At 40.6% G+C, this 20086-nt stretch overlaps 1 protein-coding gene across 4 annotated transcripts in view; it reads left to right on the top strand.

The window, feature by feature from the left end:
• Positions 1-20086, top strand: part of LOC306798550 (dystonin-like) — a 283743-nt gene that overhangs the window by 83015 nt on the left and 180642 nt on the right. For all 4 annotated transcript variants that reach the window (XM_079298670.1, XM_079298669.1, XM_079298672.1 and 1 more), the window contains one exon: positions 3954-4015. In XM_079298670.1, the coding sequence (XP_079154796.1) occupies positions 3954-4015 (62 nt within the window). The remainder of the gene's footprint in view (positions 1-3953; positions 4016-20086) is intronic.

Genomic DNA, 20086 nt, shown 5'->3' with positions numbered 1-20086 from the left:
AAGAAAAGGAGATTTCTATTTCTAAGTCTGTCACTGGGTGTAGACTCTGATATTGTAACCATTAGAATGAAGAAAGCAGCATAGAAATTGGCAGCTCATCTGGAGAATAAGGAGTTTTTTATTCCTGCACTCATTTGCATTTCCTTATGTCAGTGTGGGGACAGGCACATTGCTCTGCTCATTGAAGCTGATGGCATCTGGTGTGTCTGCTCAGAGAAGATTTCAAGTTTTTCTTTAGGTAGAGGGGACCACTCAATGGCTTCTGCATGTGAGCCCAACAACCCTGTGCAGAGCTACAGGCTGGGGCAGCCTGGAAAGCTGCTTGGTGGAAAAGGACCTGGGAGTGCTGATCCACAGTGGCTGAACATGAACCAGAGTGTGCCCAGGTGGCCACACGGGACCAGGCTGCCCAGGAAAGTGACTGAACCACCATCTCTGGAGGTATTTAAAAGACTTACAGATGTGTCACTCAGGGACATGGTTTAGTGTGAGCTTGGCACTTGTTTGTTAGCTGTTGTTAAAGGTCTGCTCCAACCTACGCAGGTCTGTGATTGTCCCCAGGAGAGCACTGAAAAGGCATCAATGCCATATGTTGCCTTTGCTGTAATCCTGTTAGTGAAGTTGACTTCCAGGGAAACTGTTCTGACTTCCAGACAGTGTGAGCCATGTAATTTTTAGTGGTCTGTGGAAAGGAACATTGGTGTTAGATCTGGTTCCTGAGTTTGTGCTTGGAATTGAGGAATGGCAAAAATGCACAGAAGGAGACCTTAGTTGCAGCAACTTTTTAAAGTCCAAATATTCTAATCTGAAACCTCTTTAGATGCCTCTGTGTTACAGTATTGGTTCATAAACTGGATTATTCAGACTGGTGACATTTTACTGAGCTACTTTCCAGGCACATAAAGCATAAAAGACTTTGTGTTTATTCGATATATCAGAATAATGTCTGCAGGTAAAAGCAGACAAGCATAAATTGATTAATTAACCACAGAGGGTTTATTGTGATAATCTATAGATCAGATTATCTTGCAATATGTGCTTTCTTTGTGCACTCCTGCTTCACCTGCATTCTTACATTACCTTAGCTTAATGAGTATCCTGTTGCTGGTTCAGGGTGGCTCTCTTTTCCTTGCTGGTAGAGGAAGAAGCAAACTTCCTTGTTTGGAAAGCTCAACATTTGTACTAGTGCACCCAGAAGTTCAAAAACTCCCCTCAAACACAGATCCTTAATTTATTTCTTGTTGTGAGTTAAAGCCAGAGGGCTCACAGTTTTGATTGCTCTGACAGCACATGGGCTGTTTGCTCCTGTGTTTTTTTAAAAAGGGGTGTTGCTATTCTGTGTCAGCCAGGAGAAGCCCTGGTCACTCCTTGGCTTTCCTTTCCCCGAAAAGAGAAGAAGCTCTGAGGTTTTGAAGGGCAGGATGAGAGAGTGTGGTGAAGACAAGAAGAGTTCAGATCTGGTGGGGGTGATGTGCTGCATGGGTCAGTAACACAGCGTGGAGGGGGCTGGCAGGGCACAGGGCACAGCTCTGGGGGAAGCTTCTCTGGCTTTCCTTCTTAGCTGCAGTTTATGTGGTTATTTACTTGTTTTCTGCTTCTTCTGGGGACTTTCATTTGCTCTGACCTCGAGCACACTGAGCACTGTGGCACTGTATTTGTTCTCTTTGTGTGCGCTTCTTTTTCTGGGAGCATTTGGGTTTTTGATTTAAAATCACGCTTGTGGTGTTCTGGTGACCTTTTATCCTCCCCTTTAATACTGGTGTTTCTCACAACATGGCAGGTGTCAGCTTTCTTCCTCCTTATGTATTTGAGTCTGTCAGTTACAGAATTTTTCTAAATGTTTGTATAATATATATGTCTACATAAAGGAACAAGGGTAGTATCAATTTTTTTATGTATGTCAGCATTTTAATTGGAAATAGAGTTGAAATGAATAGTGGCTTAATATTCTAACAATATGCAAGAAAGTGGATTTTTCAATGTTTTTGTTTTTTTAACTGTCATCAAAGTAACATTTCCCAAAATGTAAATTTCTGTATGCTTGGTCAAAACTGGATGGGGTTATCTTAATAAAAAAGGTATTTTATACACATTGTGAAATTCTGCAGTTGAGAAACTTTGTGTTCTTTTTGAAACAGATGCTCATATTGAAACAGTTAAAAGTGAAAGTGTTTCTGGAATTGTTTTATTTCTGAGATCTTCTGTTCTCTACATTTACTTAATATGATAAATAACTTAGATCAGAAATGGTGTCTTGCTAGATGAAGGCCATGGGGGAATGTATGTATAGCAAAAGATTTTCTGAATCTGACAGGTTTTGTTTTTTTTCCCAGTAGTACAGCTTTGCTCTCTAGTTTCTCTTTCTCTTCTCTTTATTTGGGTCTTCAAGTAGAATAAGAGACTGTAGAGCTGTGAAATGGGTCAAATGCATATGCCAGCAGCTTAGAATTTTGAGTGGTGTGGAAAAAGCATTTAGGAAACAGCAGCTCTTCTGTAGAGAGCTGAATGTGCAAGTATACTACACATACTGCCTCAAGATTTCATTGCCACAGTGAGCTGTGGCTACAAAAGTTATAGGTGTACTTAAAAGGAGTGGAAAAAATAACAGAAAAAATGTATCTATGACTATTAAATGCAAATATATGAATGAGCATGTAGAAAGTCTGTGAGTCACATAAGAGGACTGTGCAAAGCCTTCACAAGCTTTTACTTGTTTTGTTTTTGCTTTTCTTCCCCAATATTAATTTCTTTCCACTGTTAAGAACCTGATATGGAGCTCAGTTTGGCCCAGGATGGACTCTTGTATAATGTCTTACTGTTTTGAAAGACCTCAGTACCACACCAGGGACTTGAACATCCTTGAAAGGCCTTTTGTGAATTTATTTTAATTTATTAATTGTTATATTTGACCAACCTGGAAACCGTATTTTTTAATGTAAAATACAGGACCTGGCTCAGTCTTTCAGTGATGGCAGTGGGTACATGGGGATCTTGTTTTGCTACCTGAGCTCACTGCTCATTGTCAGCCACACTGCAAATAGCCTGAGTCAATGAAACAGCTGCACTTCTGTCCTACAGGGCAGAAGGGCTCTTGCTATTTTAGGCTTGCACAGGTGGTCCCAGCCCCAATGCACTGTGGCTGCTGCTCTGGGGAGCTCTGGGAAGGTGACCAGGCTCTGTAGCTGTTGTACTGTGGCCCTGCTCAAGTAGCTGCAGAGAACTCTTGTGCTGGGGTGGTGGTGGTTAGATTTTCTCCAGTGTGGCTCAGCAGAGTACATGCATATGCTCAGTACCCTTAAGTAGGATGCTTTCTTACCCTCAGTCTATTGCTGTCATTATTTCTCCACAGCATTTTGTGGGCAATCATTAATGGTAACTAACATGTCAGGGAGCAAACTGCTGGGTCCCATGTCTGGGTTAGTGGGCATCCCTGTTTATTTTGTACAGAGTTAAGATTCCTTTCCCTGACTGAAGCTGTAACTGGTCCCTGTGTGTTTGAACAAGGGTGCTATTCCAGTTGAAAAGCATGGTGATTGCAAAAGTTAGCTTTCTATTGCAACAATTTTTCTATTGCCTAATACGTTAGTAATAATTTGATTGTATAGACTATGAGTAGCATTTATAGTTCTCAAAAGTTTGCCATGACCTTTTCAATACATTTTGAGTGCCAGTTGACTTATTCTAGGCAGTTAGACTTTTGTTAGTATGCTACTGTAATACCTGAGGAGCTGTTGCCCTGGAGGAACTCACGTGAAACATCAAGAAACTTTTCCCTAAAATGCTGTGATGTATTAAAAAAACCACATTTCTGTGCCATTATTTTGATTATGGAGCTTTTGCAGGCTATTTTGTCTTTAAAATTTGTTAGAAAATTAATTTTCTAAAGTTCTCAATAAAAAGGTCTGCATAATTTTAGAGTTGTTAAAACATTTGTTTTTCCTTTTTACCTCTAGATGAGCGTGACAAAGTACAAAAGAAGACATTCACAAAATGGATAAATCAGCATCTCATGAAGGTCAGTTTTCTGTATGTCTGGATGACTGATTGCTCTAGCAGTGATTGTGTCTCTTACTGCATGTTTGATTTCAGGATGCAGCTGTGTATAAGGAAGATCTTAAATTGTGAGGTTTATGCATGTGCTTTGTCTTTGAGGAGTCATGGGGGAGTTGAAATGCTGCCCAAGGTGATCTAATTGAGTACTTAAATTTGAAATTAAAATGAGTCAAAGTTGATTGCTTTCTATAAGGCTTGGCTCATTTCTGGAATTAGTGTGTCATGGCTGTAGAACCACAGCTAAGGCAAATGGAGAAAAAAAAATATTTGAAGTACCATGCTGAGGAGAGGGGAATGACATTGATAGAGTGATCTCTAGATCATCCTGTGGCATCAGTATGCTGCTCATGGATTAGAAATGCAGGCTTTCCAGGGGCAAAAGTTACTTTTCAATATCTTCCTTTTCAATAGCAGTGAACTTTGCTTAAGGGACAAAGCATATTATTTATCAACATGTACAGATTTTAGTTGACAGGGAACTAAAATTGTGAGTTCACCTTCACTGCATGGCCCTTCAGTTCTAAATTTAATCTGCTGTTTCAGTGCCAGATGTCTAGCCCAGGCATTTCTCTGGAGAAACAGATTGTGTAATTACTTGACATAACTTCCTTTGATATTCCCTCCCCACTCTGAGGTTGAGTTCATGTTAGAGTCACATTAAATAAAAATGTATCTGCAAACTGTCAGAGTTGAGATTTAATTAACAAATGCAATGTTCGAATGCTGTTGGAAAGATCTTGTATTCATGTTTAGAGGAAAATAGAGATTTTTAGGGAACAAAATTTTCTCTCTTTCTTGTGCTTCTCTTGTGGGTATTTATGAAATATTGGACACTGAAACAAAAGAGTTTCTACAGGGATGTGGATGTTTAAAGCTACCATTTTGGTTTCACATCTTTTAAAATTTTGAAATGCATGTATCTCTTGGAAATGGTGTGATGTGGGAAAATGACCAGGCTCGGAACTGAGGTTGGATTAATTTTGTCTTTTGTGAGAGACTTCTCTTGCAGAGGGATCCTTTGGTCCTTGTCACCCTGACTGAGCCATCAGGACTGGTCCTGCCATCACCCTCTGTGAGGTCTACAACCCTTGTGTGGGCAGGATGAGTCTGGACTCACAGAGCTGCTCATACCAATAGGTTTTCCTTTGTGAATGTATTAGACCCAAGGGAAATATGCTGTATCTAGAAACAGCTGCTCCAGGCATCTCTTCTGTACAGAAGCCTTTTCCTTGTATTTCTGAAACATCCAAGTGGCCCCATGTCCCTGCAGAAGTCTTTTACTTGCTAATGAGAAAAGACAGAAGGCAGTTCTGCAGCCTTCCTTTTCTGAATTTTATCTCATGTTTATAATATAAGAAATGTATCCATTGTAGAATGTTTCAGAGAAATTAGATTTGAAGAAAAAAAAAATCCAGGAAGGTTGCCAGTAGTCTGGCAGTAAAATGTGAAATCCAAATTAACCATCAGGCCTTTCTTCATCTAATTGTTGCCATGTTTATAGGGGCTACTCATGTTTTTGTGTATTAAAGAAACACTTTAAAAATGCAGCTTTAATTTTCCATGGGATGTGGAAAAGATTATCTGAAGCTTTTTGGAGAGCAATCCTTTGAGTTAAAAATAGTGTCTTATTTTTCAGAAGAGCAGCGTACTGAAAATATTTCTATACAACTTCATTTTGCATGTTTCTAAAACGTGCACAGTCATCATTGCAATGCTGTCAACCACTTGGGAGTAGCTTAAAAAAGATTTAGACTCTAAAGCCATAAGGGAATGAGGGTAAAGAGTTCACTCTAAATCCTTTTGCATTGCTTGCCAAGGTCAATGGCCTCAGGCCTTAATTTTCAAATAGCTCTGGGTTGGATGATTGCAGAGGAATACAGGTAGGTGAGACAGATGGGGTGTGTTGACTGTTTTGCTGGCCTTGATTTTCATCTCAGATTGCTCACTTTAGAATTCAATCTAAGTGTTGCTAGCTCACACAAATATAATTTGGCTATAGCTCTTCCATTGACTTGGAATTTGTGCAGCAACTCAACTTCTGGAAGTAGTTTGAAAGCAGGTGGTGGATACAGTTGTCAGATTTCTGTTCTTAGACAGTGTTTCTAGAACAGTGACTTGTGTGGAAATTAAAATCAAGCTTTCAAATATTCTGTATCTTAAGATGTAAGGGCATATTTAGAAAACACTATATCATGGAGGGAATGTAGCAAAAAATAATACAGTAAATGTGTTATTTCTCTAGTAGATAGCTGAGGGAACAGGCCCTTTTAAATGTCCCTTACTAAGTCATCTACTTAAGGGGAAGATGAATTGTATCCTAGAAATGCTTTTGCTCCACTGGCTGTAAAAGGAAGTCAGTGTGCTTTGTCTGTCCTGTATAGAGTTCAACAAGAAGCAGAAAAGATGATAATGAAAATTATGAGAGATCTTGGGAAAGACCAGACCAGGCATCTGGACACGACCCCACTATGGACATGACAATGGATCACATTTTAATTGAATCTTTTTTTCTCTCCTATTTGTGTTCTCTGCTTTCTTTATTTCTCCTGTTTCTTTTCTCTGTCCCCTGATTGTTTTGGGCTTTTTTCCTCTTTCTCTTCTCATTTATTTTCACATTTTCATTCCTTGTTTAGTGCTTCCCTTACTCATTCTAAATAAACTCATTCTCCTGCAGCCCTTGAGAAAGTCCCTAATTTTCATGCTTTTATAGTAGTGTATCCAAGAGGTTTTATTCAAGTCAGCAGCAATGATGCTTTTACGAGTTCCCATCTTTTGTTGGGGAATGCCATGGAAGCCTATTGTCACTCTTCTAATTAAGTTCTGTATTTATGGGATTTACTGAGTAACCACAAACAACAAGACGACTGATAAATATTTACCCTTCTGCTGTTTTTTGGCCATTTCTAGTTGCATTAGATTCAAAGTGTGTGAGTGCATAATATCTAAAATTCAGTGTTAGCCCCTTGTCAGTTTAGTTGAGCAGTAAAGCATGTTGTGTGCTTTGCTAAAATAGAAACATAGTCATTGCAGAAATATTTCCTGCTTATGTTCTTGATATACCTAGTTTTTGACAGGTACATAATGTGTTATTTACAAAATTCAACTGTTTAAATTATCTTTGAATTCCACAGTTTAAAGTCAAGTGGACTGTCACTAAATATTTTAATGCTGAAATTTTTCCTTTGAATTGATAACAGAGTTTCTGAGGACTGATTGGAGATTTAGGCTTGCTAAGGCTACTGTTTGCTGTCTGATGGTGTGGCTCCAGTCTAAATGTTATCTTTTATGTCTTATTAACATAGAGACTGGAGAGGTGAGATATTGGACTTTAGACTTGCCTGCTGCTGTGGTATGAGCTTCCAGGGAGAGCTCACATGCCAATGTAGTGTGCTGGGGGGTAGGGATCTCCTCCCTTCTACAAAGCAGCCTCTGCTTACTTCCAGCAAGTATTTCACTCTGCTGCTGTAAAAATAGGGTGTTAAATCTTGCAGGAGCAGTAAGTAACTCTTGATGTGACAGGAACAGGTAAATTTGTGACTGCAAGTTTTATTCTAGTGTAGTGTTCTTATGGTCCTAAAGTGCCCAAGGAGAAACCAAGCTTCAATGAAAGCCCAGGAATTCTTCCTGACCTCCTTTGAATTCAAAACCCCCAAAACTTAAGGAAGTAGTGAGACAAGTGTGAAACACAGGTGGAGGATGAGATAAATGTCAGAAAATAAACTGTTGATGAAAACATAATAAAAGCAGATAAATTCCTCTTTGTTGTTTTTCTTTTTCAAATCAATTTAAAGATATTTTTGTGGTGCCAGGTCTTAGTCCTGGGAGATTAAGTGGGCTATTTTGAAATACTTTGTTTCTTTAGCAGAAATTATGATGTACAGGAAATAGAACTAGAGGCAAGGCAAGCAGACACTGGCTAGTGACATAGTGAACACCCAGATATCATTCCTTCAAGGGAAATAGTTTCTTCCTTTTCATGGAAGAAAAACTTATAGAAAGCCTCTTAATTGGCCTTCTAGCAACACTCAGGGTGGCTGGGCAGCTCCCTGGAGAGGACAGCTGTCCTGTCCATGGCACTGACAGGGAGCCCAGCCCCCTGGTGCCATCTGCAGTGTGGGCTGGGTTTTGGGACCCTTGGCTGACTATACCTTGGAAGAAAGAAGCTGCTTTGGGAGCAGTGGGCAGCATCCCTTCACAGACATTAGCTGCTCCAAAAGCCACTTTAAAAGCTGTTATTAACCACAAGGCTTTTGTTAGTAGCAGGACAAAATGCTTTAGAAAACTGTTTTAAAGCCCAGTGTTCAAAACCATGTGCTGTGTTGCAGTGGTAGTGCATTAGCAAGAGAGAGAGAACAGCTTTTTGTTGTGCAAAGACTGAATGAATAATTCAGAAGAGAAACCTGAAGTTATTGATTCCTGTGTGTCCTTCAGGCAGCACACAGTTTGCAAATGGCCTCTTAGGTCGATTGCTTTGTGAAATGTTCAGGTATGACCTTAATGGCAGCAGGATCATCTATTCCTGATGGAACACAGCCATTCCTTGCTGAAAGCTGGCACTTTACTGACACTACTGGTTGTCATTTTAGATAGCACTACTCTCAGTATCTTCTTTTTTAGCCATGCAGTTAAAATGTCATTAAAATTCCCCACCTCTGCTTTTAGAAATGAGTACTTTGTAGTTCTACACTGGTATTTAAAGGATGAGGTGCCTGGTGTTAGTTTAATGGTAGCAGCTCTTTAAAAAATGCTCAATTTAAGACCTTTTAATTTTGAAACACACTCAGAAAAAGCTGCTTTTTTACCCTCTCTGTTAAATAAAATAAGACTGATTCCTTGCTGTGCTCATCTAGGTGAGCTTTGTGTGCATTCTTCCCAGTTTATTCTGACAGCTGCTGCAAAATGCACTGGGTGCAACTTCCATAAAATTCCGCTTCAGTGTGATCCCCAGCTTGCTTTAGGCATTGGGTACAGCTAAAGTATCAGTATTTCCTCATCTATTGTAGAATTCAATTGTTTAACTATGCCTACTGTCTTATGGGTGGACAGAAGAATATTTCAGTTTTTCTCTTAAAAATTTTTGCTGTTGTATTTTCAGGACTAATTCTAAAAGGTCTTGAATTGCTTTTTCTTTGAGACATACTCCTAAAAAATAATTAAAAATAACTCTTGAAGAACATCATCAGTTAATGGTGTAAAGGATTTCTTGTTATTTTCCCTGGAACTATGTACAACTGTAGTTTATACAATTGGAGTTTACTCATTGTACACAAATTTTTTCAAAAATCCTTCACTTGGAGGTAAACACACTGTTTAGTGTAATCTGTAGCTGTTTGCAAAGCAGCTCAGCAAGCAAACTGAGGACTTCTTTGGTGTTCAATTGAAGTTTAGGTATGGGAATAAAATAACCAGAAAACAGTGAGGAAAAGTAGTGACAAATGTCACAAGTTAAAGCTGCAAAAGAGGAGGAAATGGTACAAAGTTTTAAAGACTAACGATGAATTGCATCTCTCTGCCATCAAGAAAATAAATAAATAAACAAAGAAATTCAAGTCAATAAAAACTGTGCCACAGATTTTAAGTTTATTTGATCCTCTTAATGCATTCAGACTTCATGACTAATTGGGAACAGGAAAAAGAGTAACTGAAACAAGTTAATTAAATATGCATGTAATATAGGATAGTTTGAGCACATTGGTATTTTTATGGCATGCAACCCTCCTGAATCAGCTGAGCACATGCTTTTATGTGTGATTTTCTAAGAAATTGTTTTATATAGGTGTTTTTATATGAAATAATGAGTATAAGGAGAACTAAATCTGCCAGAGAACAATGACTGCATGATGAATTAGAACCACTGGAATCAATATGCTTCCTATTATAGACTTAATACATTAATGTATTAATTATTCTCTTTTTGTTCAGTCCATTGTTAGCAATTAGCTCTCAGCATAGATTTTTATTTAAAATCATTTAATCCTTGGAGATTGCAAGAAAAAATTCTAGCATTTGCAATTAAGTGTTGACTTTTTAATTAATTGTTAAATTATGCATGATCTTATTTTTATCTAAATATACTTTTGATGTATCTGTATCTAATAATAATTTATATTTCAGTTTAGAAGTACTAAGGCTTGATCTGGCTCCCTTTGGGCTGATGTAACTGTGCCATTGGCTCCAGTGGGAGCAGTTTTTGCCCCAGTGTGTGGACTCCAGACAGTGAGCAACTTCAAACATTTAATCCTAAACATTACCTAAGTATTTTGTTTTACAGCAGCATTTCACATACTCTGGAAAGTGGGGCTTGCCCTGAGGCAGTGTAGATGTGTGACTGCATGAGGACCTTAGAAGGCATCAAAAGAAATATGTTTTTCCTGTAAGGAAATGTGCTCTCTGTTAAAGGTGTTTATGGTGCTTTGAACAGGGACATTTAAAGGTAATCACACAGTGTTCACAATGCTCCACTGCTTAGAATACCTTGATTTTAATTGGAATAATATTTTTTCAGCCAACCTTAGTATTTTTTTTACCTGCTTCAGGCATGTTTGGATTGTATTGCCTTTGGTGAGGGTTAGTTTTGAGCTGAGGTTAATGTTGTTAGCATTACATTTGCACACTTTAAGCAATTCCTCCCTGGTGATCTACATTTGACAACACGTAGTACAAGCCAGGAATGGTGAGGGCAAGTTGGAAGGGTTTCCTTTGTGATGAGAACTGGGTGACTGAAACACTGTGGCCAAAGATAAAGCAGGAAAAGAAAGGCAGTATGGCTGCTGTAATTGGAGGCATTGAGCTGGGTCAAGGAAGTTGGTGGTGGATTTTTGGTGACTAACTGAGCATTGGAAAAACAGAACTATGTAGTGATAGGGAAAACCATTTATCCTTATAAATCACAGGAGGAACAACATGGAACACCTTCAAAGGAACCCTCGGTGGCCTGTATAAGAAATGCATTTCTGTAGCTCAGCTCATCAGTGTGTTTAAGAACGCACTTGCTGTTCTGTTCCCTGCCTGCTGCAGGACTTGCAGTGGCTGCCTCTGGTGTGGACAAGTTTTGTGAGTGAAATGCCAGCCAGATTCAGCCTGCGAGATTCAGAAAGTGGCTGTCAAAGCTGCCTAGTTAGGTCTGGACTGGCTGGGAGAGACTGCTTCCAAATTTTAAAAAGGCAGGTAATTTAAAAGCAGGTGGTTGTAAATCCCAGGCTCACTTTTCAAAGCAGAGAGAGAAGTGAGATGTAAAAGCAAGATAATGAACTGGAGAAAGCAATAGGTAGAGTCTCCTGGGGAAGTAATACAGTAGAGGCAGAAATGCAGGAGATCTGGCAGTTATTGAAGGTGTTTGTGGAAGAGGCACAAAGGCAGGCTACAGACAGGCAGAACAGATAGGAGGCATTGTATAGAAATACTGCTGCTTACAAGGTGTGTGAAATACAAAGTAGCTATACAAGAAGTGGAAATAAGGGCTGCAGGACTAAAGGTTTGGATAAAGGAGTTAATAAAGTAAGGTGGGGTAAAATCAGAGAAGTACAAGTCTGGAATGAATTAGTGTGACATGGAAGATCACAGAAGAAAGGCTCTGTAATTATGGCAGAGTATGAAGAAAAAAAGAAGGATGGATACATTACCAAGGAGTAGAAAAAGATAAATAGTTTTGACCAACATGGAGATGTCAGAATTACTTTGGTCTCTTTGTTCTATAAAAAGCTGACTTGACAAAATATCTTTTAATAAGATGAAGGTGAAATTCAGATAAGGAAACAGCAGATTGAAGAATATTTGGTAAGTTGCATTTTCTTGTCACACAGCTTTATTTATCCAACAGTTAGTAACTGACTGGTTTGTAACACTTTATCATTCTATTTAAGAATTCAGAGGCGGGGGGACTTCTAGAAGTCCAGAATTACAATAAACATAATACCTCTCTCCCAGGAGAAGAATGAGGAGTTAGGGACCGTGCAGGGTAATTTCCCTCCCTGGAGAGACTGTGGAACATCTGGTCTTTGAAAGCAGGCAGACAAAGGGGAAATGGTGCAAATGGTCTGTCCTTATTTACATGGTACCACGTGTAGTCTCATTAGCAGATTACTGTCAGAAAATTTGAATGAAGGGATAAGAGCCTGCTGGGGTATTGCCATTGATAATGGCTGCAGCTGCAGCTGGAACTGATGCTGGGAAGACCAAGTGCCATCAGTTGTTGCTGCTGCTGTGGGTGCTGTCAGGTGCTGCAGCAGCATCATCTGGCTCTGGGAGGCAACACCCATGAGCAAGGACCTTCCACTGAGAGGGAGCATCCCAGTTCAGCTACCCTCACTGTGCCTCCTCCTCAAGTGAGGTTTCCAGCTCTGACTTCACCTTTGTGGGTGGAGGTGCACCTGTTTCTCTCTGGGTGTGCATCTCTCTGGCTGAGCCTTTTGTCATGTCAGCAGCAGCTGTCGTTCTTGCCCTGCCACAAACCTTACAGGGTTCATTGCTTGCCCTGGGCTGTGTTGGCTCATGCCCAGGGAGCTCCAGGAACTACACACGAGCTCTTCACACTGCCTGTGGGCAGCATGGTGCTTGGGAGACAAGGAGGCAGCTTGTAATTCTGCCTTCCCATAGACACACTCATGGGCTCCTGGCTGTGAAACTCTGCCTGGCTGTGTCGCTTCTGACCTTTGAGTGGGCAAGAGGTTTGTAGCCATCTCTGACAAAGTAGTAAGAATGTAAGTTTTCTTGGAAGGTCAAGGGTAGGCTGTGATAATTTGAGTTTGTTTAGTTTGAAACTAAGAAGACTGAAGGGTGGCATGATAATGTCCTCAGTATTTAAAAAGTGTTTATGCAGAGGCTGGTGAGCACATGATTTCTGAGGTCAAACTTTAGGGGAAGGGACAACAAAAACATCAATTTATTTTACAGAAGATTTAGTCAGGAGAGATGTCCTTCTCTGTAAAGCCAAGTAACTGTAGTCAAACACTGAAGCACTTGTACTGTGTTTTGCATTTCCTTCATTTGGATTTTTAAGAATAAATTAGAGAAGCATCTCTAGTGTTTTCTAGCTAAACTGTATGGGACTGAGTGAGGTGATCTATTCAGTCCTTTTTAACCTTAGACTTTTACTATTCTCTGACAGCCTTGTAAAGCACAACCCTGCTCTGGCATACTGTTATTCAGCTTTTGAGCCTTGAAGCTGATCACTGCCAAACTCCTTAGCAAAGCCTTTATTTTTATTACTTTAGTTATTTCAATCTGCATTAATTGTATCTGCATCAATCTGCTACAGTTCCAGTGAGAATGTGTTCTTTCAGATGGTTGCCATGTGAAGTGAAGCTTAGTTATGTTTGCTTTATATTCTTCATTAATTATTTATCACATTTATACCTTTGTAAATGAAATGTTTAAAAGGGGAGAACAGATGTCACAAGTGAGGCTTTAAGCAGGTTGTGAGTCACACTTTGTTTGATTTTAGGCATTTCTGAAATTTATAAATATCTTTGCTCTTATACACAAAAACATCAGAACCAAGTGCACTGATTTGAAGAAAAATTTAAAGGGGTTGCAGTGGGGCAAAGGAGGGAGGAGAGATGGACGTGCTGTGCCTTGAAATCACAACTGGTGTAAGAAGTGTTGTTGGCTGGGAATGAGTGGAGTGACATGGAACCTCTTATGACATGCCACATGTGGAATCAGCCCCTCATCTTCTCTTAGAGCTATCCACAAAATGAAGATTAATTCAGTGTAGTAGATTCTAAAACTTGCTGGACATCTCTGTGACTGTTTTAAAACTTTAAATTGTAGCAGTGATGGAGTACATGTGTGCATTCTATGTTAGTAAATGTTAGTAAATATGTATGTTAGTAAATAAGTATGTTAGTAAATATGCATTTCTACTTGTGAATCTGCAGGGGATCCACTGAAGTGGATTTGCTGATCCCACCATGCAAATTTACAAACTGACAACCAAGACTGTGCCAAAGATTAACAGCAGAGAGGGTAGTGCTGTGATAATGATAATAAGGAAGTGTAGTGGGACCTGTGGGGATATCCTGAGTGCTTGGACCAGTGTTGATTGGAGAGAGCCTTCCAGCCCATTCCTCAGAGTGTTTTGAGATGTGTCCAGGTCTGGGCTCTCCAGTACAAGAGAGACATGGAGCTCCTGAAGCAAGTCCAACAGAGGGCAAAAAAGGTGATTTAGGGACTGGAACATTTCTCTTACAAGGAAAGGCTGAGGGAACTGGGCCTGTTGAGCCTCGAGAAGAGATGACTGAGAGGGAATTTATCAATGTGTGAGTATCTAAAGGATGGGTGTCCAGGAGATGGACCAGGCTCTTCTCAGTGGTGCCAAGCAATAGGACAAGAGGCAATGGGCAGAAGCTGAAGCACATGAACTTCTACCTGAATATGAGGAAGAACTTTTCTGTGCAGGTGACCAACACTGGAACAGATTGTGGACTGTCTCTTACTGGTGATATTCAAGAGCCATCTGGACACTATCCTGTGCAATGTGCTCTTGGGTGACCCCAGTATGAAGGCTGAACCAAATGACCCATTGTGGTCCCTTCCAATCTGGCTCATTCTCTGATAGTGTTAATGGAGCCAATTAATTTTTTTTTCCTGTAGGAAACAGAAAGTACTTCTGATATTTAGGACACTTGCTTTAAGTTCTTCTACAGAATGATGCTGTTCCAAGTGCTACACATCTACTGAAATCCACACAAGGACTCCTCAATGTGTGTGTTTGTGTCATGTATATATATATATATATATCTGTAAGATTATACCTATGCTTACATACTTGCTGATTTGAGGATCAGGAAAATACTGGAATGCACTTTACAAAACAAAAATATGTGAAGTTAAGAAAAATTTATGGATATCTAACAAGATTTAGCAATGGCCATCTTAATTAATTTTTTTAAAATTGAGCCAGAGTATATTTATACCTTAAAGCCATACAAATACTTTATGATTAATGGAGTTATCCAGAGATGTGGAATAATTGAGGGCAAAATAGAGTATGTGAAGGCAATGGATGATTGAGTTGTCTGGGAGAAATGTGAAGGTTAATGTGGGAAAAAAAAGTGAGAGTAATTTGAGATACAAGGACAGGCTCTTAGAGGGATGGAATACAGGAAGGATGTTATAGTTGTTATGATAATAGAGTGTAAAGCATTGGCCAGTTGAGAAAGTGAGGGATGAATCCAAGGATGCAATCAAGGATAAATTTTCAGTTAGAAAACATCTGTTACAAACAAAGATCAAGAGTGTTTTAACTCACTCTGTAAAGGAGACTTATTTAAATGTGCCTTAATAAAATCATAAAGGAATTTTTTTAACTTGAGTAATGTTAGCTGTGTCTATTTGTGAGAATTAATGTCCAGAAACAGAAAAATTACTCCTGAGTTTGACATAAAGAAGTGTTTATTTTCTGTGAACCACAAAAATTGTTTCCTGTGGAGTGAATTATTAGGCTGTCCAGCAAGAGAAAAGTGTGAAAATGAGTTTTGGAACCATTAAAACTGGCCTAAAACTGGATTTGCCAGACTCTGCTTGCAAGTGAGCAGGAGGACAGGAGAGACCTGGCAGGAGTGTGTGTGCCAGCCTGGCTGGCAGGGTGTCCAGTGCTGGAGCAACCTCACCTGCAGCCCAGTGCTCTGGCAGGAGAGCCCCACCTGCAGCATCACCTGCAGCATCACCTGCAGCCCAGTGCTCTGGCAGGAGAGCCCCACCTGCAGCATCACCTGCAGCCCAGTGCTCTGGCAGGAGCAGCATCACCTGCAGCATCACCTGCAGCATCACCTGCAGCCCAGTGCTCTGGCAGGAGAGCCCCACCTGCAGCATCACCTGCAGCCCAGTGCTCTGGCAGGAGCAGCATCACCTGCAGCATCACCTGCAGCATCACCTGCAGCCCAGTGCTCTGGCAGGAGCAGCATCACCTGCAGCATCACCTGCAGCCCAGTGCTCTGGCAGGAGCAGCATCACCTGCAGCATCACCTGCAGCCCAGTGCTCTGGCAGGAGCAGCATCACCTGCAGCATCACCTGCAGCATCACCTGCAGCCCAGTGCTCTGGCTGCCCCTGCCCTGCCTGGCCCTGCCCCAGTCCTCCTAACCAAGACTAAATCCTCCTCATTAAGCCTGTGTGCTTGTTTGTAACAGAATGAGTGAAGTTTGCTATGGGATTCAGAATGAAACAAGGACTGTGAGCAAGGTGTGTGTTTGGAGTTTGGGTTTTTTCCTAGCAATAAGTTTTGGGTTCAGAGCAGGAGATTAAAGTGCAGGGGAGGCTGTCAGTGTGTGTGCCAGTCTGCACAGAGCTTTGGCTCCCTGCTGGCTTGGCCTGGCACCAAGCTGGCCATGGAGCCCAGCTCAGCACCTCACTGCCCCACAGAGGGGCAGAGAACCTGGGAGGAGTGAGCCTGCCCTGTGCTGAGCCAACTCATCCTTCACATGGGGCAATGGGAGAAGTCTGTAGAGTGAAATAAGTTACTTTTGAGGATGTTTGGAGAAGCATCTTCCTTGTCAGATCAGTCACGAGGGAATGTTTTGACAAATTTCATATTTTGACAATTTCATGCTTCATGGATCTTGTTCAGGATTTTTGAGTGTTTCTCATAAGTCATGCTGCATGTGTCAGGCGAGTAAATATTTATTTTTGTGCACAAATACAACTTTTTGTATTAGATTTTTAAAATTCTATGGGATAGGTTTATTTGTCATCATGCAGTTAGAATTGCTACTGTGATTTCTTAATTTTTAAAAATGAAAGGACTAAAACATGCATGTTCTCAAAACTTCTAGGAAACTGCTTCTCCCATAAGTATCATTTTTAATAAAAGTTCTCCTTTAAAGATAAGCTTAAATATGTTTTTAGGAAGCTGAAACATTAGGGTAACTGATCAGGGTGTCAGGATCTCAACAGTGGCCACTTTTTCAGCTCTTTGAAGGCTGATGGCATTTGCTGTGGAACACTGTAGTCATAGGAGCCCTTAACTATATCTATTATCTTGGTGAAAATTGTTTTACTGTTACTGAAGTGAGTCAGTGTTCTAAGAGATCTTTCTTCCATGGGCATTGACTCAGATTCCTAAGGAATGAATTTGAAGTTTATTGTGAAACTTACGATGGCTTTGTGCCAGCTGTCATTTGGACTTTTCTGTGACCTCAGTGGTAATTAAGGCATGATGCTTTTTTTTTTTTTTTCCCCTAAATACACCCCTCACAGTTCTAAGTCTTTTCCCATTTTCCTTTGAAAAATAAGTAATGCTTTATGTCTGAGCTGGGCTTTTAATTAACTTTGCTTCCAGAAGCAAGGAGAGCAGTACTTGAAAAAGACTTTCCCAGGCAATGTTGTCTGAACAGCCTCAGCTGGATCTTGATAACTGCTAGGTAATGACACTGATTTTATAAAGACTTGACAACTGAACTTCAGTTATTCAAAATAAGTATGGTTCACATTTGATTCTAATTTTGCCTGTTCTGGAAACTGTCAGAAAAGGTCTAATTTGGCATGTTCTCACAATGATTAGTTCAGCTTAATTATGATATAGAAAGGGCGACTTCTAATGTTTTTAAGGCAGGTATTAGATTATAGTAGTCTGCTTTCCTGACCCTCTTAAAAATGGGTAATTTTGCAAGTAAGTGTGCACACAAAACTTTGCCTTGTTTCCAAGGCATGCAGCTTGCCAGGGCCACAGTGATTACCTCACTTCTTTCAGGATTTCCTGGTGGCCTCCAGTACATGGGCGTTACTTTGAGTTGTTCCTGCTTGATCTGATTGTATTCTCTCTGCTTCTCTTTTGCCTCTTCTCTGGATTCTGCAGCACAGTAATGTTTGTTTCTGCTTCTTCACACACTATTTCAGTAGAGAATGTGATCTGTACATTTTAGGTGCTGGTCTGGAACACACTACATCCTGACAAGGAAGTCTGAGGCATCTATGTGTATGCTGGGTGTGCACTCACTGAATACACAGAAATGGGCACAACCCTATTTTCCTACCAAACTTCTAATTAAGATAAAAGGGTGATTCTTCTTTGTTTCAGTAGAATAATCATACAATCCTATAACAGTTGGGGTTGGAAGGGGCCTTTAAAATCACAGAATAAGCTGAATTGGAAAGGACCTACAAGGATTATTCAGCCCAGCTCCCAGTTCTGTGGGGCACCATCCCAAAGAATCACAACATTGCCCAAACACTTCTGGAGCTCTGTCAGGCCTGGTGCTGTAACCACTTCCCTGGGTAGCCAGCGTCCTACCACCCTTTGGGTGAAGAATCTTTTTCTAATACCCAGCCTAAACAGCCCCTGACACAACTTGAGGCCAATCCCCCCTGCAATGAGCAGCATCATCAACTAGATCAGGTTGCTTGGAGCCCCATCCAGCCTGACCTTGAATGTTTTCAGGGATAGGACATCCACCTCTCTGGGAAATCTGTTGCAATGTTTCACCACCCTCACAGTAAAAATTGTTTTCCTTCTATCTGGTTTAAATCCACTTTCTTGTAATTTAGAACTCTTATGCCTTGTCCTATTGCAACAGGCTCTACTAAGAAGTAGATATGGGAGTGTTAGAGAGTGACCTGTGCATCTTCTGTCCATCCTTGTCAAAATTGAGCTGGTTTTGCTTGCAGGAGCAGAAGTGACAGTCCTTCCCCTTCTATCATATAAGCAGCCATTAGTGTGTAAAACTATATATTTTGTTCTAGAATCAAGACAACTACTATCAATAAAAATGGTAAGAAATAGGTTTTCTGTGGAAGATGGCTTGTTTTCTGCTGTGACTGATGGCAAAACCAGAGATCACTATGGGCAAGTTTGGTTCACTAAGCATTGGCATTTAGGACTGCAGACATCTGTGGGGGACTGGCCAGCAGGATCTAGGCAAACATTAGTCCTTCTGGAGAAGGGAGACAAAGTGGCATAGCCCCTAAACATAACCCTTTATAACTCATAACCCTTTTTAACCCAGGACATAGCCCCCATAAACAAAGCTAGGTATGTGACCAGGCAGCTGAATCATGCTCTTCTTTCCCTGTTGGAAGAAGAACCAGGCAGACTGCAGGCAGTGGTGACAGGTGCTGTGATGCCAGCTCACAGAGGAGGAGGGCAAGCCTTGTGGGTGAGGAATTTTATAGGAGAAGCAGAACAGTGTGGAGGTCCAAGTGGAAGCTTTTGGAGGTGACAGCCATCTTCTTGGTCTTCATCTCTGAAGTGTCTAACATGTGGGGTCTGGAGTCAGGATTCAAGCTTTGCCATCTCTACAGTATTAAAAGCTGCTTTTTACTGGTGCTGGGGCAGAGATTCTCCAAGACACTAAGCTGCAAGGCATAATCTTGCTGGAAAAGGATGATATGAAAATACCTGATGCTTATGTCAAGGAGAATGGAACTTTTCTTACCACAAACATCACAGTACACATGCCAGAAGATGAAGATCAGAAAATGAATCACTTCTGAAACAGGAGACATTCACACTGTCTCTTTTCACTAGTGAAGCCATTTTGCTTTTCTTGTTTAAGTTTTGTCAGATGCACCTCAGCCACTCAGTATTTCCCACGTCTTCCTTAAAGAATCTCTTCTCATGCCCAGATTATCAAATCTGCCACACTCACATGGGTATATTGCAAAATGTTGCCTGAGGCAGGAAGTAACCTACTTTGCATGTGGACCTTGTAAAATGTCGGGCTGAGAATTCTGTGATTTTATTGAAAAGCCACAAGAACTATTGTGAAATTCTATGGGCTCAGTAGATCCCACACATCTGTCCAGGGACCCCCATCTGCATCCCGTGTTTGGGGTACTATGTGTCTTGAAGGAGGCTGAATGTGGTAGTAGAGAGCAATGAAGTACTTGAAGTACTTATATTTGTTTCTTGTAAGTTAACATTTGTTCTATATGTTGAGAGACAAGAGCTGTCTAAATGATAGAGAGGGGTGATTTTTCAAGCTTTTCCTGAAGTGTCAGTGTAGGATCTCTTGAGGAGCTCAAAATGCTCTTTTTGGAAGAAGCAATCTGATGCTTTGAGTAAACATACTTGCTCACATCAGTTGCCCAAATACAGC

The sequence above is a fragment of the Erithacus rubecula genome, assembly GCF_903797595.1.
Source record: "Erithacus rubecula genome assembly, chromosome: 2".
Classification (NCBI taxonomy): Eukaryota; Metazoa; Chordata; class Aves; order Passeriformes; family Muscicapidae; genus Erithacus; species Erithacus rubecula.
This window is presented reverse-complemented; position numbering and strand designations above follow the sequence as displayed.